At 41.7% G+C, this 25,610-nt stretch overlaps 1 protein-coding gene across 1 annotated transcript in view; it reads left to right on the top strand.

The window, feature by feature from the left end:
• The window catches only part of PAH (phenylalanine hydroxylase), an 85,225-nt gene continuing 60,454 nt past the window's right edge, over positions 840 to 25,610 (top strand). The window contains exons 1-3 of the mRNA XM_005680540.2: positions 840 to 1,014; positions 8,283 to 8,387; positions 23,082 to 23,265. Coding sequence (XP_005680597.1) covers positions 955 to 1,014; positions 8,283 to 8,387; positions 23,082 to 23,265 — 349 coding nt within the window. The 5' untranslated portion in view covers positions 840 to 954. The remainder of the gene's footprint in view (positions 1,015 to 8,282; positions 8,388 to 23,081; positions 23,266 to 25,610) is intronic.

Here is a 25,610-nt window from a genome sequence, read left to right as displayed (position 1 = left end):
GGCTCCTCTGTCCATGGGATTCTCCAGGAATTCTCCTATCCCCAGAGGATACAAGAATGGTGAAGTGGGTTGCCATGCCTTCCTCCAGGGGATCTTCCTAACCCAGGGATCAAACCTGCATCTCTTAGGCTTCTTGCATTGGGAAGCGGGTTCTTTACCACTAGCCCCACCTGGGAGGGTGGAGGTGGGGTGGCTCAGAGGGCAAAAAGTCTACTTAATGTTAAAGGTGTCACCTCATGCTTTCTCTTACCCACAGTCTTACTAAAACGTCCTGGTAAGGTGGTGCTACCATACTCTTCTGCGTGCTCGCTCCCAGCAGTGATGTAAACAGCTCAGTGACACACTGGCTGCATTTCAACCCAGGTCGTGCTCTCACCTTTGCTCCTTAGCAACAGTGCCCAGTATTCACAACGTCATCTATTTAGTTTTCTGAGGTCAGACCCCAAAAGGTCGTTTCTTTGGTGGTTAATAGAAAGGAACCCCTCCCCAAACATCAACTAAGATCTTGACTCTGCTTCTTACAATTGTTTTCATCAGGCAGCCACAGATTTACTCCAGTGGCAGAGAATCTGTGCCCAGGCTTTGGAGAGTCCTGGAAATGCCCAACCTGTCTAATCTCCAGGGCACAGGTGGTCCTGCCCTCCCTCACTGGCCTTCCAACATCCCAGGAGGGCAGCCAAGTTCGGCCTCTCCGCATCGGCCACAATCTCCCCGGGCGCTCTCCCTGCCGCTCGCCTCTGGGTGGCCCAGGTCCCGACCCAGAGCCTTGCAGCGTCAGGACAACGCCCATCGAGGGGCGTTCCTGCAGCGGGTACGAGGCAGGAGACATCTTGGAGGCGCTCCTCCCTAAAGCCAGGTTAAAAACCTCAGCACCACGTGTTGTTAGCGCTGTTTGCAAATCTCCCTGCGGCTGACGGTGCATAACTGTAGAGAAGGCCCGCGCTACGAGCCAGCATGTCAGCTCTGGTCCTAGAGAGCGGAGCCTTGGGCAGGAAATTCAGCGACTTTGGACAGGTGAGCCTGGGGAGGCGGGGGTCGGGTCTTAGCTGCGCAGGGAGGGGAGTTTGCCCCCCTCCCGCCGTGGAAAGAGGTCAGAGCAGTGTTGGTGTTTTCAACTCCCATCAACTCACCAGGACATTGAGAGTTCATTTGAGGAGGACGGAAACGTTTAGGAAGTTGACAGATAACACATGTGCTCAACACGTTTCCCAAGGAGAGAACATCTATCTTGGGTGACTTTCAGGGAATGAGCTGCAGGAGTTGGGGATGGGCTTTCAGAGCTGCCACAGATGGAGTCGCTGTGTGTCTTTACACAAGTCTCTGTCGCCTTCTTTTTCTTCTGTACATTGGTCCTTAACAATCTGGAATGGGAGTAGGGGTCCATCCGGATTTACTCTTCTGTGATGTTTTACAAGTGTTCTCAGCCAGGAATCAAAACGGCAAAATTGTAAGAAATTGTATCCTTTTTTTCACCTTTGGGAGAAAATGCTGTTATGAAGAGGTCCCAGACTTACTCCCACCTGGGGAAGGAGACAATTAAACACAGAGGAAAATACTCGAGAGTCAGCCTTGAACTTGGAATATAAGAGAACCTTAATGTGGCAAGAATAATGACCAGGGTGCATTCTATTCTCTAGAAAGTGTTCCCTGTTCCTTGAGGTGAACAACTGCAAAGTACATTCTTTAATTGACTGGCCACATTCCTAGAATTTAGGGTTCAGACTTAAAGCCCACCCCTGGGAGAGGAAGGTTTAGAGAGTGTAAAGAGGACGGTTTAGAGAGTGTAAAGAGGACGGTTTAGAGAGTGCTCTGTAACACCTGTGTGTTGAAAGCAAGCTATTTAACTTCGCAGAGCCTCAGGTCTATTCATTTGAAAGGTTGGAATAAAAAAACCTATATCCTAGAGTTAGTATGAGAGTCAAGTGAAATAATATCTTTAAAGCTCTTAGCACACTTTCTGGAATATAGGAGAAGTGACAGGGGTGTCTAGCCAGAAATGATTTGTTTGTTCAACAAAATGTGTCAGAGTACTGGCGAGAGGAGCACACACTGAGTCAAGCCCAGTGGCTGGTGGAGCTTCTCAGTGGAAATGTGATGGACCCGGGATCAGGTGATGGGGACTCTGTGTTTAGTTTGCTGATGCTATGTATCATCAAGAAGTTCCCTAACTGGGGAAGAGGCTCAGTTTGGGATCTGTAAAATGGGGGGCTGGGAGGTGGGGGAGGTGGATAGAGAATAGTCTCTGGGAGAGCTTCCCTGGTGACTCAGATGGCAAAGAATCTGCCTGCCATGTGAGAGAACCAGGTTTGATCCCAGGGTCGGGAAGATCCCCTGGAGAAGGGAATGGCTACCCACTCCAGTATTCTTGCCTGGAGAATTCTGTGGGCAGAGGAGCCTGGAGGATTGCAGTCCATGGAGTCGAAAAGAGTCGAACAGGACTGAGCTACTAACACCTTTGAGTCTCTAGGACTCCAGCTCTGACAATCTACAAAAAGACACATTTATACCTTCCTGAAGCTCTAACCCAGATAAGCAGAACACCCTAGGTATAGTCCAGATAGAAGGTTGATCTACACATGCAAGCACAACAATCCTGCAAGAGACGTCTGGCTCGTTCATTCACTCAACTCAACAAAGACTTATTGAGCACCTACTCTGAGCTAGGTACAGCTAGCTGGTATAAAGTCTGCCCTGGTGAAACTTAAATTCTTGTGGAGGAGACAAGACTATAACATTTAACCAAATGAACATATAATTTCATGTGGAGGATAAGTGCTGTGAAGAAAAATAGAATGGGGTGACAGATTAAAAGTTGAAGGAAACTCAGAAATCATAACTCTAAATGGCACAGAGTCAGTGTTCAAACCCAGGTCTGACTCCAACACCCTGTGCACTCCTCCAACCACACTGCTTCCTCCTGCAGATAAGTTCTGCAATAGACAGGCTTTTAGTGAGTCCACAGCAGGATGTCTGCTCTTGTTTCTGGGTGTCTTACACTGTAGATGTGTGTTTGTATAATCACACATGTGAAAACACACCTCTGCCCATGACCCCCAAAAGCACTAAGGTCAGCAATGAGTACCCCTGGAATATCTTTGCTGTAGATTAATTGCTTGCAGTTATGAAAACTGCTCTTTTTCCAAATATATTAACAATAGAATGTATTTGTTAGACAAAAGCAAAGAGAACTTATTTCTGTTAAGTGTATTTATCAGTTCAGTTCAGTCACTCAGTCATGTCCAACTCTTTGACATGTGCTACCATGGACTGTAGCACACCAGGCTTCCCTGTCCATCACCAACTCAAACTCATGTCCGTCGAGTTGGTGATGCCATCCAACCATCTCATCCTCTGTTGTCCCCTTCTCCTCTTGCCTTCAATCTTTCCCATCATCAGGGTCAGCTCTTCACATCAGGTGGCCAAAGTATTGGAGTTTCAGCTTCAGCATCAGTCCTTCCAATGAATATTCAGGACTGATTTCCTTTAGAATGGACTGGTTGAATCTCCTTGCAGTCCAAAGGACTCTCAAGAGTCTTCTCCAACACCATAGTTCAAAAGCATCAATTCTTTGGCATTCAGCAGAATATAGTCTTTATATTCCAACTCTCACATCCATACATGACTACTGGAAAAACCATAGCTTTGACTAGATGGACTTTTGTTGGCAAAGTAATGTCTCTGCTTTTTAATATACTGTCTAGGTTGATCATAGCTTTTCTTCCAAGGAACAAGCGTCTTTTAATTTCATGGCTTCAGTCACCATCTGTAGTGATTTTGAAGCCAAAAATAATAAAGTCTGTCACTGTTTCCATTACCTCCCCATCTGTTTTCCATGAAGTGATGGGACCAGATGCCATGATCTTAATTTTCTAAATGTTGAGTTTTTAAGCCAACTTTTTCACTCTCCTCTTTCACTTTCATCAAGAGGCTCTTTTGTTCTTCTTCGCTTTCTGCTGTAAGGGTGGTGTCATCTGCCTATCTGAGGTTATTGATATTTCTCCCAGCAGTCTTGATTCCAGTTTGTGCTTCATCCAGCCTAGCATGATCTCTCTGCATAGAAGTTAAATAAGCAGAGTGACAATATACAGCCTTGACATACTCCTTTTCCTATTTGGAACCAGTCTGTTGTTCCATGTCCAGTTCTAACTGTTGCTTCCTGACCTGCATACAGATTCCTCAGGAGGCAGGTCAGGTGGTCTGGTATTCCCATCTCTTGAAGAATTTTCGACAGTTTGTTGTGATCCACACAGTCAAAGGCTTTGGCATAGTCAATAAAGCAGAAGTTTTTTTCTGGAACTCTCTTGCTTTTTTGATGATCCAACGGATATTGGCAATTTGATCTCTGGTTCCTCTGCCTTTTGTAAATCCAGCTTGAACACCTGAAGTTCACGTTTCACGGAGTGTTGAAGGTTGACTTGGAGAATTTTGAGTACTACTTTTCTGGCATGTGAGATGGGGGCAGTTGTGCAATTCTCAGTGATCAAAATTCTTTTCTTCTTGGTTGCTAGTAAAGATTTTTTCCTCCCTGCTTTCTTTCTCCTTTTCTAGTTCTTAAACTAATTTTCTGTACCTTTATGCATCCTGAGTGTACATGTATTTTTAAGTCAACTCACATATCTATTTGAAGCAAATAATTACAGATTATGAGCCAGTTTAAACAAATTCTGGAAAAGGTTTGCCCAAGATCCCATGCTGGTCCACAGAACAGTATTGGAATCAGAATCCACCCAAGATCACATCATTTCACAAAATTCCATAAGCTTCCTTTCAGTTCAGGTCCCTCAAGCTTCGAAAAGGAGAGCTGTTGTTCCAGTTGAGTCACTGGGATTTAGGTTAAGGATTTTGGAGTTATTGGACCTAGGTTCACTTACAGGCTCTGCCACTCATTAGCTGAGTGTCCTTGGACAAGCCACTTAATCTTGCTGAGTCTCTTTCCTCATTTCAAAATAATAAGGGTGGTATCATCTGCATTTTTGAGGTTATTGATATTTCTCCCAGTAATATATATATATTACTGGTATACATATGTACTACAGCTTTATCCATTCATCTGTCAGATGGACATATTGGTTGTTTCCAGGTCTTAGGTATTGTGAATAGTGCTGCTATGAATACTGAGGTGCATGTATTTTTTTGAAATATAGTTTTGTCCAGATATATGTCTAGGAGTGGGATTGCTGGATCATATGGCAATTCTATTTTTAGTTTTATGAAGTGCCTCCATACTGTTCTCCATAGTAGGAGCCTGAGTTCTTAAGCTGCCATGCACTGCCTGTGTGCTCTCCAGGCGAGTCACTTTCTTTGGCTCATAGTTTCCCTAAAATGAGATTGTGGACAAGCCTATCTCTGTGAGTCAGTTATTCTCAAGTCCCACGTGGGCATCAGGAGACAAATAGAATACCTAGATTGAGGAGGGATTATTCTCTTTGGCTGAGGAGTACAGAAGTTTTCTGAGAAGTACTACCCATGGGGCTTTTGAGGAAGGGTAATGGATTTGAAAAGGGACAAGGGTGGGATGCAGTGCATTTCCTGTGATAAGGTGTTGAAAGGGCAAGGACGAAGTCAGTTTTCTGTAGAGGAGTTTCCTGAGGGCGAATCTCAGGAGATGAGGCACCAACAAGACTTTTGACGATTCGAAAGAGGTATTGTATATTGTTGGCTATGTTGTTGTTCAGTTGCCAAGTCATGTCTGACTCCTTGTGACCCCATGGACTGTATAGCCCACCAGGCTCCTCTGTCTATGGGGATTCTCCAGGCAAGAACACTGGAGTGGGTTGCCATGCCCTCCTCTAGGGGATCTTCCCAACCTAGCCATCAAACCTAGGTCTCCCTCTGAGCCATCAGGGAAGCCCTAAATTCTGCTGGGAGCATCACTAAGGGCTGGATTGTTGTCAGTGGGAACCAAAGAAAGGCCTGACCCTGAGGGCCGTTTCTGGAGAAGGTCAGACTGGCCTGGGTGGAAGTGGGAAGGTGGTGGCTGACAGAGTTCCATACATTCACATCTGAATCGCCCTAGTGGTAGATGACTTCTGTTGAAATGTTCTGTTTCCTGGAGGCCAACAGGAGAGGATAATGTTGCTAAGTGAACTAGAAATAGGATTTTTTTGTCATTTCAAGGAAGCTGGGAAGAACTGAGGGCTCAGTGTTCTCTCCTAGGAAGAAGACTGACATCAGAGACTGATTTGTGTGTCTCTGGCAGGATTAGAGACAGAAAGTAGAGTCCACAGGAAGTTGTGACTCATGGACAGAGTGCCGGCATCCAGTGACATGGGCTCCAGCTCTGGAGGAGTTATTCAAATTCTCTAAGCCTTCCTCTTGTCATCAATAAAAATGGCACTTGGAGAAAACCTACTTTCTAGACTGTAATCAAAATTAAATGAGATAATCCAAATCAAGTGCTTATTATAATGCTTCAGACAGTATACTAACCAGGTGGTACTAGTGGTAAAGAACCTGCCTGCCAGTACAGGAGACACGAGACACAGGTTGAGTCTCTGGGTTGGGAAGATCCCCTGTAGAAGGGCATGGCAACCCACTCCAGTATTCTTGCCTGGAGAATCCCCTGGACAGAGGAGCCTGTTGTGCTATAGTCCATGGGTCACAAAGAGTCAGACATGACTTTATAGAGGCTTTTAATATATGGTAGATCAAAAAAAATCTTTTAGAAAGATAGTACTGTGGTCAATACAAAGATATTTAACAGTTCAGTCTTGCTATTCATCTAAGGCTCCCTCTAATCACACTTACTGATAATTCTGGTTCTTCCCCCATACTGTTTCAGGTGAGTTTCTGGGAAAATCTGAATTCTCTGAATTAAAAGAACTTCATCCTAAGGGTCATCAGTGGACACACAGGGCTTAAGATGGCAAGTCACCCAGGGCCTGCCCAGCACAGCCTTCTCACTGAGATAATGCAACATCCATTCCACTAATTTCATTAACTTCCTTACAAGAGAGTAATTGTTCTGCTGGAGTTTTTGTTCCCAGTTTTAGGTACATGATGTTTATTTGAAAGCACACATGGAACTTTGTATATTATTGTAAAATCTAATTTAATCCTTAACTTTAACATTTTAAGATTTTGGCCAACCCTTTCTGGAGTGGCAGCCCTAGTCCCACCTTAATTTGCTGTCACATGGCTGGAGAAAATGTTAGATCCTAGACATTCTTTGCTGTTTGAAGACGTCCATCTTCCAGCGGGTTAATTGTGCGCTCTTATGTATTCTGTGGCTCCTTTTCAACAATTGGTATCTCAGATCCCAGCATCTGGGAACAAATTAATGCTCCTGTGAGATCTTTACTGAAGGCCAAGAAGTCTTTTGTGGGTATTTTTAATATTTCCGTCATTTTGTATGCTTTTATTATTATATTTAAAATATTTTCTCTCTGTCTTTCTTTCATCATCTGAATACTGTTTTGATAGGGCTTGGCAGGATTATACATTAGCCTGATTTCACACATGAAGAAATTAAGAAGGTTAAGCTGTTGGTCCCAAAGTGCTCTGGTAGGTCAATGGAAGAGAGAGGATTCCAAACCAATGTCTTTGGAGCTAAAAGCCTGTGTGTGTTCTAATTTTAGTATTTTCTACCCTCTGTTTCTCAGTGTTTTCCTGGGACAATTACTGAACCATCATACCACCTTTAAGATCTTTTTCTACTTACCTTGCTTGTTGTGTATGTGTCTATTAAGTAAAAATTTGAGCTGCTGATGAATGGGGCATCCTCTTACTCATTTGTTTCTTTCAGAGCCCTGATTGTACCTCGCACTTGGTAAGTGTCACTGAAAGGCAGTCTCTAGAGTGACTGGTGACATCAGTGAATAATAGTGTGTGTGTTAATTACTCAGTCATGTCTGACTCTGTGAACCCATGGACTGTAACTGGCCAGGCTTCTCTGTCCATGGAATTCTCCAGGCAAGAATACTGGAGTGGGTAGCCATTCCCTTCTCCAGGGGACTCTTCTCAACCCAGGGGTTGAACCTGGATCTCCTGCATTGCAGGCAGATTGTTTACCATCTCAGCCACCAGGGAAGCCCCAGTGAATAATTAGAGTTTTCTAAAATTGAAATTTGATCTATGCACATCATTTAATGTTTTACTTTCCTTGATTTACTTATTTTCCCTTGCACATATACTTCTATATAGAATGTATGTAGCTCATTGTATTCCAAGGCTTAACTAGAAGAGAAAGTTCATGCTCGCTTCTTCCTTGGAGGTTTCACAGGACTGAATTGCTGAGCTGTGGAAAAAAAAAAAATTTTACCCAAATGCATTTACTCCTGTAGGAAACAAACTACATTGAAGGCAACTCTGATCAAAATGCTGTATCGCTGATCTTCTCACTCAAAGAAGAAGTTGGCGCACTGGCCAGAGTTTTACGTTTATTTGAGGTAAGTGCTCTGTTCATTTATGCTTTAAATAATGACATAGCAGACTTCTGTGTTATCTTCTGGTTGGATGCAGTGAAAAGAACATAGGGTCTAGAACTGGAAGACTTGATTTTCAGCTTAAGCTCTTACATTACACAACTGTGTGATCTTAGATAAGTTTTTTATTGTCTGTGAGCTAAGGTTTCTCCATTTCATAATTAGGATCATTCAGAATCATGGTGGTATACCCAGGAAGCCAACATTGGACTCCCTCTTCCTGTATCAAACTTTGCTTGAATTAATTGAGTTGGCCTTCATATTTACAAGTCATACCTCCTTCAGATTCAACCAAAATTTCTATCTGGGGTTGGTTGAATCCACAAATGTGCAGCTCACTGGTAGAGAGGACTGATTGTATTCATTATACTAGTACTGCCATTTTATATAAGGGTCTTGAGCATCCAGGGATTTTGGTACCCATGGGATCCTGGAATCAGGCCTCCATGGATACAGAAGGATGACTGTACTATTCTCTCAGTGTTCCCAAAGCACTTTTTAACTGTGGACTACAGACTAACACTTTCACAGCACTTATTTACCTCATGAAATGCATACATTTCTGATTGACCCCGAGGATTGTTTATTCAGGCAGGGAGCCTTGTGTGAATCATCTTTATATCCTCTATAGGCTCCGTTTCATATATATAAAGTGTTCAGTTAAGAATGAAATAATACATGGAATCTAGAAAAATGGTACAGATGAACCTATTTGCAGGGTAGAAATAGAGCCGCTGATGTAGAGAACAAGCATGGGACACACTGTGGGGAGGAGAGAGTGGGATGAATTGAGAGAGTAGCACTCACGTATATTCAATACCATGTGTGAAATAGATAGCTAGTGGAAAGCTGCTGCAGAGCACAGGGAGCTCAGCTCAGCACTCTGCGATGACCTAGGGGGGTGGAATGCCGTGGGGCGTGGTTGGTGGGAAGGAGGCTTAAGAGGAAGGGGTATATGTACAGTTATAGCTGATCCACTTTGTTGTACAGCAGAAACTAACACCACATTGTAAAGCAATTGTACTCCAATATAAAGTCATAAATGAAAAAGAATGAAATTATATTTAAATATGAGCAAAGGAAAATAGACTTTCAAAAATGCTTTTGCCCCGGATTGTAAGAAGAAATATTTTAGAACCAAATGATTTTTTACCCCTCGTACTTTAGTTATACTCTACCTGGTAACTGAGTACATAAGGAGGTGAAGAGACAGATCTCCCAGGCAGAAGAATGCCAAAAAATTTAAACAGATACTCTGGAGTCAAAGAAGGAAAAGAACATGACTCTCCACTCCTTAGGTGTGGGCCATACAGAGCGACTTGATGAAATGGCCCTTCACCTCTGTGATCTTCTTTCCCTAAACCCATAACCCCATCTAACCATGAGGGAAACATCAGACAAATTCCAGTTAAGGAGCAGTCTACAGAATACTTGACTAGTACTCTTCAAGACTGTCAAGGTCATCATCAACTAGAAGTGTCTGGGAAGGTGTTCTAGTCCAGAGGAGCCTCAGGGGATATGACGACTAAGCATAATGTAGTGCCCTGAGTGGGACTGTAGAGTAGAAAGAGGGCATGAGACACAAACTAAAGAAATTCAAATGAAGTATGGTCTTTAGTTTGTGAAAGTGTATGAACATCAGTTCATTAATTATGACACATGTTCTGTACTTACACATGACACTAATATTAGCGGAAATTGGCTGCAGAATATATGGGAGTTCTCTCTACTAGCTTCTTACTTTTTTGTAAATCTAAAGTTGACCTAAAAAATAAAGTCTATTTTAATGAAATTAAACCTGGCTATCCAAAGTGAGAAAGAAAAGTATCTGCCCGAGTGAGAGCAAGAAATGAGTGTAGAAAAGAGAGACAGAGAGGTTTCTGAATGGCAAGCTGATCCTGAGAAAGAATATATCTGTAAAATATGGGAGTGTCACATTTTTGCCTTTGTATTATATGGTTCATAAGCATTTTCCTTGTGAGAGTCAGAACTTAAGATTAATAAATTAAATAATAGTAAATTAACAGGATGTTTTCAACCTAATAAATAAGCCACAGGTAACTATTTACCAGGATGAAATGCACCCCAGAAACATGGACTGCACGTGGGATGGTTGAATGCCGAAGTGCACTGACCGTGACGGGTTGTTTAATGTGTGCCTTTGTTTACTCATCTGTAAACTGGAACTAATGATCCATACCTCCCTAGGTCCTGGAGATTTTATGTGCTACATAAAATGCATGGTATGACTCTCAGTCCACAGAAGATTCTCACATGATGTCTGTTCCTTTACTGCTTCCACCTGTTATCTATGAAACCCATGAGAAATCTTTGAGACTGTGAAGAGGAGGAAGATATTAGAAGCCTAGAGATATTCAGGAGACTTGATTTAATTTTTTCCCCAAAAAAGTAAAAAAAAAAAAAAAAAAAAGATGAACGGCTTAGTATGTATTGTGAGTATTTACAGCAAATTGCAATGACCAAGAGTCAAGGCAGGACCATTTAAAAAAAAGGTAATAGCATAGGGTGTCAAAGAGCCAGACATGACCGAGCTAGTAATCACAGCACAGTAAGCACAGCTTAGTAGAACCAAGGGGTTATGGTGGCCACAGTGTATTTGTGTACTTCACATCTCTCATGATACCCTCAATGAGATGGAGAAGTAAGTGTTAGATACAAAACCTTTAAATTGTGTGCATGTGTACTTAGTAGCTCAGTCATGTCTGACTCTTTGTGACCTCATGGACTATAGTGCCCCAGACTCCTCTGTCCATGGGATTCTCCAGGCAAGAATACTGGAATGGGTTGCCATGCCCTCCTCCAAGGGATTTTCCCCACCCAGGGATCAAACTTGTGTCTCCTGCGTCTCCTGAATTGCAGACAGATTCTTTATTGCTGAGCCCATGGGGAAGCCATTTATATTGTGGAGATGATGCTAAACTTCTGGATCATATAAAATGAAACCATTTTCTTTCAGAAAAAAAAGAAAAGAAAGAGAATAATGATGAATCTAAACTACACTTTAGGGCAGTATTTCCTAAATAATAGTCTATCAAATGCCACATATTATTAGGTGTTTTATTAGATGAGAGTTCCAAGGGTAAATAGGGTTGGAAAATTCTGCATCTAGATTTTGGAGACCCCTCATGCTTGTGAAAATATTAAAGACTTTGGAAAGCTCTGCAGAGTGGAAACTTATTCAGTGTTACCTTACTCAGCATTTCCCAAATGTTTTTGACCGTGGAATCTTGTTCAAGAAAGACATATTACCATTTTGCAGGCACTAGTATCCCATTGAATTTATGCTATTATAGAGTTAGGAGCTCCAGACTCTCAGTTATGAGTGAGATTTGGGACCCTGAGGAATAGAACAGCATTGGGATTAAGACTATGTTGTCTGGAACCAAACTGTTTGGGTTGAAAAGCCAGTTGTGCCACCTGTGAACTGGGTGACCTTAGGAAAGTCATTTATCCTTTCGGTGACTTAGTTTCCTCATGTTTAAACTGAAGGTAATGAGATTTTTTTGTAGGGCTGTTGTGAAAATTAAATGAATTAACACAGGCAAAGTACTTAATGATAGTATCTGTCACATAGTAAGAGCTCAATAAATGTTTGCTCTCATTATTTCTATCCAGTATCAGTTTGGAGAGTCATGGAGCATCAGAGACTTACATTCTTAGCTCTGTGACAGATAGCTAAAGGATTAAGATTAAGGTTAATTGACTTGAAAAGGGATTATGGGGTGAGGAAACAATAGTTTCATTCAAATATTTGAAGTGCCATCATGGAAAAAGAATGGGGCTTCCCTGGTGATTCAGATGGTAAAGAGTCTGCTTGTAATGTGGGACACCTGGGTTTGATCCCTGGGTGGGGAAGATCCCCTGGAGAAGGGAATGGCTACCCACTCCAGTATTCTTGCCTGGGGAATTCCATGGACAGTGGAGCCTGGCCGGCTACAGTCCATGAGGTCAAAAAGAGTCAGACAGAAGAATAGTGCTTATTTTTGTTACTTCACAGGCAAAAGGACAAAGCATGAAATTACAGGGAGCATATCTCAAATCACTTAAAGGCATCATCTCTGCTGTAGAAGAGAACTGGAAGGCAGTGATTTCAAGCATTATTACTATCAAAACAGCTAGTAAAAGGCAGGGCAGAATCAATGCAAAAATTATGGTATAAATAATCTTACCTTTCCTTAATAAAGACAAAGGAAAAATCCATTATAGTTCCTCCCAAATTGGCAATGGAGGCGAAATGTTACATGGCGGAATCACCTGCACCTGTGAGTACCTTGCTAAGTACTCTTGCAGTCACCTCCATCCTTAATGAGCACGACTGTCTTTTCCGTAGCTGATTAACACCAAAGTCATCATCCCACTAAGTGGTGATACTGCCTGCCAGTGGGCTCATGGTCTATTAGACCTCAGCTAGTAACAACATCAGAATGCAATGCAAACTTGGAGAGGTGGGATGGGTGGCGGTGGGAGGGAGGCTCCAGAGGGAGGGGATATATCTATATATCTATGTCTATAAATATTGGACTTCCCTGCTGGTTCAAATGGTAAAGCGTCTGTCTACAATGTGAGAGACCTGGGTTCGACCCATATACTAACAGCTGATTCATATTATATAGCAAAAGCCAATACAACATTATAAAGCAATTATCCTCCAATTTAAAAAATAATAATAATACAAAATAAATAAAGATTCATTAACTTAAAAAAAGATGAATAGACTTGATATTTGCATTGGAGATACAGAGGTATGGTGTTTACATGCCTTGGTTTTGTGGTGATGGGGGCAGTGAGGCAGACGGTTTTGTGAATTAAGGCCAAACAATTAGGAACATACTCAAACCTCTGTCTGCTAACCCCCCAAAATCCCACTGTCCTCAGTACATTGATCTTTCAGTTCCCTGCATTTTCCAAAGTTCTCTTTATTTTTAGCTTCTACTCGCTCATGTCCTGCACCTACTTAGAAAAATAGTCTCCTGAGTGTCTTTATTGCAAGTGGCTTAGTAATGGGCTATAAAATTAGAATCAAACTCCTGGGCGAAGTTGCAGAGAAAAGGTCTCCCTTCCTGCGCCAGAACTCCACTAATCATTTTACCTCGAATTCCCTAAGGACAGGAATAAGCCATCAGGCGCATATACAGAGCTCTGAAGTACATGATAAGTGTGGTCAGTTATCATCATTTAACTGACGGAGACACACACGTTCAGACTAAGCAAGCTGCCCAGGGTCAGACACTTAGAGCTAAAAAATGCTTCCAAGTTCACCCTCCATTTTCACAGTAGATTTGAAAACAAATCTGTATTTATGTTTATAGTCTAAATGTTTACAAGTACAGTCTGTATTTTTCAGTCACTTTCTGTGTTCCCTCTCTGCCCAGATGACCCACATCCCACCCTCATAAGATGCTCAACGAGCTCATACTGTCTCATTCATGCATTCCATTAACCTTCTGTGAGTATCAGCTGTTATCAGACCGTATATAGGTGCTGAGGAGACTGAGATGAGTGAAGCAGTCATTCACTGCATCTGCAGAATGTGGAGAAGCTCAGGCTTCCATGAGCATTCTTAATCCAGGCTGGGGAAAAATTTGTTAAGAAGTTTCTTGCAGACATAATGTTTTGTGCTGAAACCTAAAGGACTGACTAGTGAGGAAAATGGGGGAGTAAATTCCAGAATGAAGAGACAAATGACTTGAGGGGAGAGAATAAACACATGGGCAGGTCACGGAATCCTTGAATCCTTTACCATCCACCAACCTCAGTGTTCTGGGAACAGAGGCGGGGTTGCAGAGGAGACGTTTGGCAGATAGTAAGATGTTTACTACTCTCAAGTTTGGACTTTAGGTCCTGCCTGTGACTCCTAGGTCTGGTGAGCAGGACAGCATCAAAACTGAATCACGAGGGTTCCTTGTATCCTTTTGGCCTTGATCCAGAGCAGTTGTGGCAGTAACATGTTTACAGGGAACATTCCATCTTTAATCAAAATAAGAAGAGCGTTGTGTTTCACTGGGGAAAAGTTCTTACAACCCAGATGACTTTTTCATCTTATTTAAACCCCAAATATAGATAATGATATAAAGAATGCCCATGTAACTCACTTCCTGTTTAAGCAGTAAATCATTACAGGAATGACTTAAATTCCTGGGTACCCCTTCCCCATGTACCTCCCTCCTCAGAAGTAGCTATTAATCTGAATTTGATACATATTATTCCCAAGCATCTTTTTAGGCTTTGTTATATAAAGATATCCATTAGGATATATGGCATGGTCTTGAAAGTTTTGCTTTTTTGAAGTAAAGTTGATTTACAATGCTGTATTAATTTCTGGTATACAGCAAAGCAGTTCATTTGTATATGAACATATATACTTTACGTATATAGACTCCATATTCTTTTCCGTTATGGTTTATCATAAGATATTATATATAACTCCTTGTGCTATACAGGACCTTGTTGTTTACCCTGTAAGCTTTTAATCTTTATAAGATTGGAATCATATTGTAATAGTCCGTCTGCAGTTTTCTTTTTGGGGAGAAGATGGGGGACATTGTTTTTGAGATTTGTGCATCTATTTTTGCTCGTTCAGTTTTTTTCCCGCCCTATTTTCCATTGTGTGCCTATACTTTATTTCTTATTGGTGGACCTTTAGCTTGCTTCTGTTGTGTGTCCATGCAGATGGTTCTGCCTCAAACATTTTGTGTAGGTTTGATGATCCAGTTATTGAATAGAGGAACCTCAAATGGAAAACTGGCACTGTTTTCAGCTGTTCACCTGTTCAAAACCAGGCATATCTGAGAAATAGTAGCATGGAGCTGACTTTCTAAACTTTCATCATAAAGTTCAGTCCCAGGTTGTGAGAATGTAGACAGAGTGCTATGGTCCATTGATGGCACATGGGTTGTGATTGCTCATGGATAGCTTGGACTGAAACAGGCCACTGGGCCATTTTGATTTTATCTCTTTGGTGCCAAAAAAAGAGGGGTAGAAAGAGGAACCTGGGATAGGACAGCTCTTTCCTGTAAAGCCTTGAAAAGAGCCTGGATTAAGCTGCTAGCCCGGTTCTTCCCCAGGAAAGGGGTTCCCTCTGAATTGGACACAGTTCCAACCACATGGAGGGGAAGATGGGGAAGAAATTACCCAACAAAGAGGAACAAGACCAAGGGAGGGGAAGACCAGGAGCTGATAACAGAGACACTCCCAGGGGAGGCGAGAGTGGGACCCTAAAAGATGGTTCAGGGGGTGAATCCCGAAAGTTAGCGTGAACCTGCCTGAGAATGCGCCTCTAGCGTGGAGTGGGGAGAATCTTGAGCTCCCTCTGGACTTTAATTGTGCTGCTTCTGCTTTCTTGAATGTTTTTGGTTTCCTATTTAGCCCAGTGGGTTTAATTTTTAGGCTCTTAGTCAACTGGGGCTGTTACTGGACCTCTCACAAGAGGAGATCAGTAAAATACACAAGAAGCCCTGCCTGTACCTCTGTGAGACTTCTCTATTTTTCTAACTGTTATTTCTCACCCCAGATGTTGTGGCCATCCCCAGACAGTTTCTGCCTTTGTCCCATTGCAGTCTTTCTTTCTTTTCTTTTTTTTTGGTGCCCCAAAGTTTGTGGGATCTCAGTTCTCCAACCAGGGATCGAACCTATGCCCTCTGCAGTGGAAGTGCAGAGTCCTAACCACTGGATCGCCAGGAAGTCCCCAGTCTATTCTTAAAATACCTGCCAGAGTGCTTCATTGAAAACATGAGTCAAAATCTCTCTCTCCCTCTGCCCTACTACCTCTCATAGCTTATTTTATTGGAATATAGTTGATTTACAATGTTGTGTTAGTTTCAGGTGTACAGCAAAGGGTTTAAGTTACACATATACATATATTCATTCTTTTTTCAGATGAAACTGAAAGTCTCGGTCATGTCTGACTCTTTGCGACTCCATTGTCTAGGCCAGAATACTGGAGTGGGTAGCCTTTCCCTTCTCCAGGGGATCTTCTCCATCCAGGGATCAAACCCAGGTCTCCCACATTGCAGGCAGCTTCTTTAGCAGCTGAGCCACAAGGGAAGCCCAAGATCGTTGGGGTGGGCGGCCTATCCCTTCTCCAGTGGATCTTCCTGACCCAGGAATTGAACCAGGGTCTCCTGCATTGCAGGCAGATTCTTTACTAACTGAGCTGGCAGGGAAGCCTTTTTCAGATACTTTACCTTTATAGGTTATCACAGAATATTGAGTAGAGTTCCCTTTGCTTTCGGTAGGTCCTTGTTGTTTATCTATTTTATACATAGCTTCTTTATATCACTCCAAGGGAAAACCAAAGTGCAGATAATGGCCGATAGGTTATTTTTGGCTACTTCTCTGCCTCGTGTCCCATTGGCCCTGCCCCCTGCTCATTCTGGCCTCACTGATGGTCTTCAGTCATACTGTGAAATGGCTGACCCCAGGACCCTTCCACTTGCTGTTCCCTTATGACTTGCTTCCTCACTGATTTTAGGTCTAGGCTTACATGTCACCTGTTCATTGTTTGACGATTTCATGACCCCATTGTTTAAAATGGCACCTCGATTGAACCTCTGGAATAGTCTGCCCCTCTTCCCTGCTTATTTTTGTATGTTCCATCTGAAGACTGTATATTTTACTTATTTATCATAGTTATTATTTGTGTCTTCCTTCCCGAATGTAAGCTCCAGGAGGGCAGGGATTTTTCCTGCTTTGTCTGCTCTTATAGCCCAGTGCTTAGGGCAGTGTTTGGCACCAGGAAGGTGTTAGATTGAATGAGTTATGAAAGGCTCCTGTCTGTTTACCTGAGCCCAATGACGTGGACCATCAGCTGTGACTGTCTTTGATGTTGCCTCCCACCCCAGAAAGCTCTGAAACAGACAAGGACATAACTTCATTTGAGCTTATGCCAAGGCAACAGCATGTAGGGAGTCCAAGAATTCAAGAAGCTCCCCTTTTCCAGTCTAGTCTCATCTGAAAATATGCTCTCCTTTTAGAAACGTACTTTCAGGGGAAAATCTAAGAAAAGCTTAAAGTACAGCAAATATTAAAGGGGAAGTGACTCGTCAACTTAATGTGTTTCAGTTTCCAGGAGAATATATATCTGTGCCAGGTTGAGAAAGTTAGGGCATACTGACTTCTTACTGAGTAACTGTGATTGAAGCCACAGTGGGGCTAGGTGCTTTCTCTCTTGTTAATGCTCATTAAGCTGCCAGATAATATGATTTTTATATTAAACATGGAAAATAAAAGTTCATAATGGCTAACTAATGTATCCAACGGTAGTGAGTACAGAACAGAATTTGAACCCAGATTAGTCCCAAAGCCCACACTTTTTGCGTTATCATTCTTCTTTCCTTGAGGAATGAAATGGAAGAGGAGAGGAAGGAGCTTGAGTTTAAGAAAAGGTCCAGAAGCACGAATCCATTTTTCACAGTTCATCATATTCATTCTGTGTTTCATCTACTTGTGGCAAATCCCCCTTTAGGAAGATTTTCCTCATGGATGGGAGCACAAAAGGGTTTCTGATCAATCCTTGTTAAAACAGACCATTCATTTCACTTTGCTTTTTTCTGGTCCCCACACTCTGTTCAAGAGTCCTGAGTCATCAGGTTCTTACTCTGCCTTCTTGTATGCAGAAATTAACTACTGGGCAAATTGTGAAATTGTCTTTTTAGTGTTGAACTCTAACTTTTCCTGCCTCTGCCAAAATGTCCATAAAGATGTGATGAGTGTGCATGGGTCAATTTTTAACTTGCATAGAGTCCTCGTTTGAAAATACAAATTCAGGGACTTCCCTGGCTCTCCGGTGGTTAAGACTCTGTGCTTCCACTGCAGGGGATATAGATTCAATCCCTGTTGGGGAACTATGATTCCACATGTCAAGTGGCATGGCCAAATAAATAAATAATAATAAAAATTCATTTCTTTTGGTGTATGGCAAAACCAATACAATATTGTAAAGTAATCTCCAATTAAAATAAATAAATTTATATTTTAAGAAAAAAAGGTAACTATGATCATATTTATATTTGGAGATATATTTCTAAAGTATTTCTTAGCAACCAAAATTATTGGTATCTAAGGATCCACACTATTAAACCAGAGAAACACCACTAAGGAAATTGCATGCTAAGCTAGAGAGTTAATTGATTCAAATGGGAAAGAATTCATCTGAAGAATTTAGCTGGGTGATCTTAGCCAGAAATTTCACTCACATTAAAAAGATATGTGAATGAAACTGGAGCCTATTATACAGAGTGAAGTAAGCCAGAAAGAAAAACACTAATACAGTATACTAATGCATATATATGGAATTTAGAAAGATGGTAATGATAACCCTGTATGCAAGACAGCAAAAGAGACACAAATGTATAGAATAGTCTTCTGGACTCTGTGGGAGAGGGTAAGAGTGGGATGATTTGGGAGAATGGCATTGAAACATGTATATTATCATATGTGAAATGAATTGCAAGTCCAGGTTCAATGCATGAGACAGGATGCTCGGGGCTGGTGCACTGGGATGACCCAGAGAGATGGTATGGGGAGGGAGGTGGGAGGGGGGTTCAGGATGGGGAACACGTGTACACCCATGGCGGATTCATGTCAATGTATGGCAAAACCAATACAATGTTGTAAAGTAATTAGCCTCCAGTCAAATAAATAAATTTATATTAAAAAGATATATTTTAATTTTTGTTGCATGGGTAATAGTATGAAACTTTTGGCAAATAAATGGAAGTTATACATAATCTTGTCATAACATCATGATACCTTTCATTCTAGCCTGTTTTCCTTGTGTTGGACAGAAGTTTTAAAACATATTTTAATTATCTATCACATACCTATATCTATCATAAGTAGTTTCCCAAAGGCCTGTCATTTAAAAGAGAAAGTTAAATTTTAGTAATAAATATTGTTTTTCGAAAAGTTGAACTGTGATCAAAAAGAAAATAGAGACAAAAAACACGCTGAGGCCCATCACTGGAGTTGTTCAGTTGCTAAGTCATGTCCGACTCTTTGTGACCTCACGGGCTGCAACACATGAGACTTCCCTTTCTTCACTGACTCCTGGAATTTGCTAAAAACTCATCACTGGAGATCATCACTGTGGGAGTGCCTACTAGCACTTTGTTTTACGCATGTTGTTGTTAGTTTCTTTTTAATGGTTGCAGGATCTCCCGTGAATGATTGTACACTACAGTCCATCTAATATTCCACTATTATGTGGTCAGCTTACAAATTTTGGTAAAAAGTCCTCCCATAAGTTAGGTCTCTAGAGTTATAAAAACTGAGTCATGGGGCATACATTGGTTTTATTTTTTTTAAATTGGAGCAAAATTTCTTTGCAGCGTGTTTGTTTCTGCTGTACAATGAAGTGAATCAGCTGAACGTATATGTATATTCCCTTCCTCTTGAGGTTCCCTCTCTCCTTCCCTCCCTTCCATCCCACCCCTCTCGGTCATCACAGAGCACTGAGCTGAGCTCTTTGTGCTATATAGCAGCTTTCTACCAGCTATCTGTTTTACTCATGGTAGTGTACATACAGTATACATTGTCTTCTGGCTATTTCCAAGGTCAGAGGCTTCTCCCTGGGAAGTGGTGTTGTTAGGAGGGGTGGGATAGAAGTGGCGAAACTCAATCAGCGTAGTTTCTGCCCTCTAGACTTTAAAAATTTTTTGTCGCTCTACATCCCTTCCCACCTCCTATACCACCCGCCCTCCCTTGCTGTCCCACAAATAAACATGCCCAAGGTGCATCCACTCCTATTTCGTGGCTTTGCTGTTTTTCCTCTGCTCTTAACAAGGCAGGAATTGGTTAAAGTTTAAAGTTACTTTAAACTTTATTTAAAGTTTCAGCTTAGGTCAATAGGTGGAGCTTAACCGTTTGCTTTCATCCAGAGCCAAGAAGGATGACATTGCTCTTTGCTTTCATTAGGAAGTCACCTCTGTTTGCAAAGAAAGCTTTAGAGCAACTGCTATCTGTCTGGTCTTCCTTCCTCCACGTGGTCTTCTCTCTCTGGTCAGGAGTCCCCACACTGGGTTACCTGGTCAGGGCTGTGTTCTTCTGCAGTTGGTGCCCACATATAATGGCTGCATCATGTACCCCTGAGAATTATGGGGAAGAAGGAGCAGGAGGCAGTGCCTGTGTAGGATTGCTTCTTATTGTGTTTCCTCCCATAGTTTTTTCACTTTAAGGGGCTTGGCATAATAGTAATAAGAATGATGAGACCTGGTATTTGTGGGATGCTCATCATATCCCTGGCAGGACAGGTTGTGTGGTTAAAAGACCAATGTCTGAGGTTAGAGAAAGTGAGGTTCTCTCTCTAGCCACTTTTTTTTTTTTAAATAGGTGTGTAATTGCTTTGGGCTTCCCAAGTGGCTTCCCTGGTGGCTCAGATGGTAAGAATCTTGCCTACAATGCAAGAGACCCGGGTTCCATCCCTGGGTTGGGAAGATCTCCTGGAGAAGGAAATTGCAACCCAATCGCGTATTCTTACCTGGAGAATCTCATGGACAGAGGAGCCTGGCGGGCTATAGTCCATGGGGCTGCAAAAGAGTTGGACATGACTTAGCGACTGCTGCTGCTGCTGCTGCTAAGTTGCTTCAGTCGTGTCTGATTCTGTGAGACCCCATAGACGGCAGCCCACCAGGCACCCCCGTCCCTGGGATTCTCCAGGCAAGAACATTGGAGTGGGTTGCCATTTCCTTCTCCAATGCATGAAAGTTAAAAGTGAAAGTGAAGTTGCTCAGTAGTGCCAACTCTTCGCAACCCCATGGACCGCAGCCTACCGGGCTCCTCCATCCATGGGATTTTCCAGGCAAGAGTGCTGGAGTGGGGTGCCGTTGCCTTCTCTGACTTAGCAACTAAACAACACTAATTGCTTTACAATGTTGTATTAGTTTCTGCTGTACAGTGCAGTGACGCAGCTATATGTATACATATATCCCCTACCTTTTGGACCTCTCTGTTACCTGGCATCCCCCATCCCAGCCATCTACGTCATCAGAGAGCACCGAGCTGAGCTTTCTGTGTTACACAGCAGCTTCCTCTCTGGCCCCTTTTAGCAAAGCATCTTTGTCTCTGATTTCATTTTTCACATCTTCCTTAACCTCTACAAAGGATTCTTGAGAAGGTCACAGAAAATAATTTGAAACTGTAAAGTGATATTATTTGAATATCATTACTGTATTTAAGTATCATTACTGTAATTATCCATGTGCTCTTCAACCATATGCCACTAACCATCAAGGAAAAAGATACACTTCTTGAACTCTAACATTGATGAATTTCATTTCTTTGCAATTATAGAATTATTCAAGTTAAGCATTTCTTTTCCTGGGTACATGTTGTCCATTTTTATGTTTGAAGAAACCCTCTTTTAAAGAAAAATTAATAAAGAGGATACTCCTTGATTTTCCTCACAAAAAACAGTACTGTCAATGATACCAGAGTTTTGAATAAGTAATAATGAAAACCACACATTGAAATTTGAGGGCCAGTTTAAGTAAGTGACTCTTTTTACTGATGAACACCATGAGGGCTAAAGTATCACCAGCTAGAGACATTGAAGTTGAGAAGCTGTATGAAGTGATTATTACTTTGTGGCATTTAATGCACATGAGTCTTCCCTTCTCAGTGAGACTTCACGTGTCCATTCCATTAAATACTGCAAACTGCCCTGTTGCACTCCAAGACTGCCTGTTCCCTTCCCCCTGCTCTGCTTTGTATTTCTCCCTAGCCTTCATCATTATAATACATAAATCAGTTATCTTTTTTGTTTGTTGTTTGTATCTTCAAAACTTGGATGGAAACTCTATTAAAGGAAAATATCTTTGTTTTGTTCACTACTGTATCCCAGCCACCTAGAAAGTGACCAGCACCTGGAAGGTGCTGCATATACATTTGTGGCATAACTGGAATGAAAAGTAATTATATAAAAATATAAGTAGTATTTATACTGGATAATTTTAACTGAGCATGTATTAGGTACCTGGCAGTCTGTGTGTATCATCTCATTCAGTGTTTCCTACAAATTTATGAACCAGGTACCATGAATACCTGGAGAAGGGCATGGCAACCCACTCCAGTATTCTTGCCTGGAGAATCCCATGGACATAGAAGCCTGGCAGGCTGCAGTCCATGGGGTGGCAAAGAGTCGGACATGACCGAGTGACTCAGCACCACAAATACCCACAAAATTACAGATGGAGAAACTGACGGTTAGAAATATAAAAGTACATTTTCTAAGGTCTCATAGCTGATATAGTTAAGAACTTTGATTTAAACCCAATAAGCCTGACTCTTGTGGACTCTATCCAAGCAGAACAGCATTGCTTCTGTGTACCAAACTGAAATCTTATGTTTGCAATTCTAGGCCTTGAGCAGATTTCCATGTGATTAAATTCTGTGACATTTGAACTATTTCCCCAGCATTTGATTTGTTATTTGGTTTTGCAGAAGAAAAAGTAAACAATTTTGCTGCGTTAAAGGCTTTCTTCTACTCTTATATTGGACAAAAAAAAAAAGGAAGAAAGAAAAAAAAAGAACTCTTCTCCTCACTTCTCCACATTTCATTGTGTTTGCTCTGGTTTTGCACATATGGTCTGTGTCAATTCCAGTTACTGTCCCCTTCATACTCCCTTAACTTCTCTTTTCTAGGAGAATGATATAAACCTGACCCACATTGAATCAAGACCTTCACGTTTAAGGAAAGACGAGTATGAATTTTTCACCAATCTGGATCAACGCAGCGTGCCTGCCCTGGCAAACATCATCAAGATCTTGAGACATGACATTGGTGCCACCGTGCACGAGCTTTCCCGGGAGAAGAAGAAAGACACAGGTGAGAGACAGGAATTTCACAAGGTAAACAACTCTATATTCTCATAAAATGACGGCAAAGAAGGACTTACCTGGGATCCCAGTGGTTAGGACATTGCCTTCCAAAGTAGGGGGTACCAGTTCCATTCTTGGTTGGGAAGCGGGGATCTCACATGCCTTGTGGCCAAGAAACCAAAACATAAAACGGAAACCATATTGAAACAAATTCAATAAAGATTTTAAAAATTGTGCTGGTGCTAGGTTGCTTCAGTTGTTTCTGACTCTGTGCAACCACATCAAGAAATCTTGAAAAAAAAAACAATTTCAAAGGTAATCTCTACCATGAAAGACCAGGATTTGGTGAGAGGATGTAGTTTAGGGATGCAGAATAGTGGCTGTCATAGTTAGACATTTAATAGCTGTTCCTTTTCCCCTTCCTCAAGATAGCCGTTTCTTATATTAGTTGTCTTTAGTTGCCTCCTATTGCAATTTTTATACATTTTCCATTGGTGGATTTTTATGCTCTCAAAATTTCCCAGTCTCTAGAGGTAGGATGATTAGGGTGTCCAGGGTGCTTTCAGTTTAAATAGAATGTCAGGACAAATTCTTTAGTAATCTCTGTTGCGTCTCATGGTCTCTCCCCGTGTGCTTCTCATGAGCTGGAGCTCTTTGGTTCCTTGTTCTTAGGACTTTCATTGTCTCTTCCACTAGATTACAAGCTCCTTGTAGGCAGGAAGAGTCTCTTACCTACATTAATATCCTTAGAGATACATAGCTCTCAGCAATTATTTGTGCATGAGTTACTAAACAGAGCAATTGTCAAGACTTGCTCTGCCCGCTTGTTTACTTACTGAAATTGCTACCAAATCCAAACTGGTTCTGCTCTGTCACACGATGGACTAGTAAATCAGGAGACAAGTTGTTGGGGACAAGCAATAGTGACTTTATTCAGAAAGCCAGCAGACTGAGAAGATGGCAGACTGATGTCTCAAAGAACCATCTTACCCCAGTCAGCATTTGGGCAATTTTCTAAAAATAGCCTGAATTATATTTTTATGTTAAAAAGAGAAGTTAGTTGTCTATTGCAAACTTCTTGGTGCAGGAATCCTTTGTTCTTACAGTGTCCCTGTAGGTCAGGTCATGATGTTCCTGTGAATCTGCAACAAAACAAATGCTATTTTCTGTTTTGCAGCTTTTTACCCACATATGTATAAAGACCAGAGCCCTGAGAATGGGCTATCCTGTATATTTTAAGTTCTAGGCAACATTCTTTTACAAAAGGTGGAGAGCCAGTGTGACTAACCACTGGCAGCAGAGCACAAAGGTTAAAATAAAAGAAACATCTAATATGGAGTCATATTTGTTCTTCCTTATTACGAAATATTGCCCTGGAGAGGAGTTAGGGCAATAGAGTGTAGGAATTTCATGGGCTTGGCCTTGGAGAGGCTTCAGTTCACGCCCTACTTTTTCCACTTATTGGCTTTGAGACCCTTGACAAGTCTCTTTAACAGCCCTGACCTCTATTTTTCACAGGACTTCTGTGAGGATTAAATGAGATCTTGCATAGTCAGTGCTTAAAACAGTGCCCAGCTGGAAAAATGATAGTATGTGGTGGTGGTTGAACTGATGAGCCATGCTAATAGGTGACTATTAATTAAAGACCAGAGTTTCCATTAGGGATAATGCTTTGCATTGTATAGTTCTGTTGATTTTGACAAATGCATAATGTCAGGTGTTTGCTATTTCATGTCATACAGAATGGTTTCAGTGCTCTCAAAATGCACTGCGCTCCACCTGCTCATCCCTCCCTCCTTCCCCTTTCTCCCTGGTAACCACCTATCTTTTTACTGTCTCCATGATTTTGACTTTTCCGGAATGTTATGCTGTATGAATATGGAACCACAGACTATATATTCTTTTAAAAAATATTTATTTATTTGGCCTTGTTGGGTCTTTCTCCATGATTTTGACTTTTCCGGAATGTTATGCTGTATGAATATGGAACCACAGACTATATATTCTTTTAAAAAATATTTATTTATTTGGCCTTGTTGGGTCTTTATTAGGTCTTAGTTACGTTATGTGGGATCTTTTGTTGCAGACTCTCTAGTTATGGCATGAGGCCTTAGTTGCTCTGAAACATGTGGGATCTTAGTTCCCCAGCCAGGAACTGAACCTGTGTCCTTTGCATTGCAAGGCAGAATCTTAACCACTGGACCACCAGGGATGTCTCTATATCCTTTTAGACTGTTTTGTTTGTTTGTTTGTTTCATTTGGCAGGTTCCCTTCATGCCTTTTTGTGACTTGATGGCTCTTTTTTTGGTAATCACTGAATAGATGTACTGCATCTCGTTTATCCATTTTGCT

Source organism: Capra hircus, chromosome 5 (assembly GCF_001704415.2).
Source record: "Capra hircus breed San Clemente chromosome 5, ASM170441v1, whole genome shotgun sequence".
NCBI classification, from domain to species: Eukaryota; Metazoa; Chordata; class Mammalia; order Artiodactyla; family Bovidae; genus Capra; species Capra hircus.
This window is presented reverse-complemented; position numbering and strand designations above follow the sequence as displayed.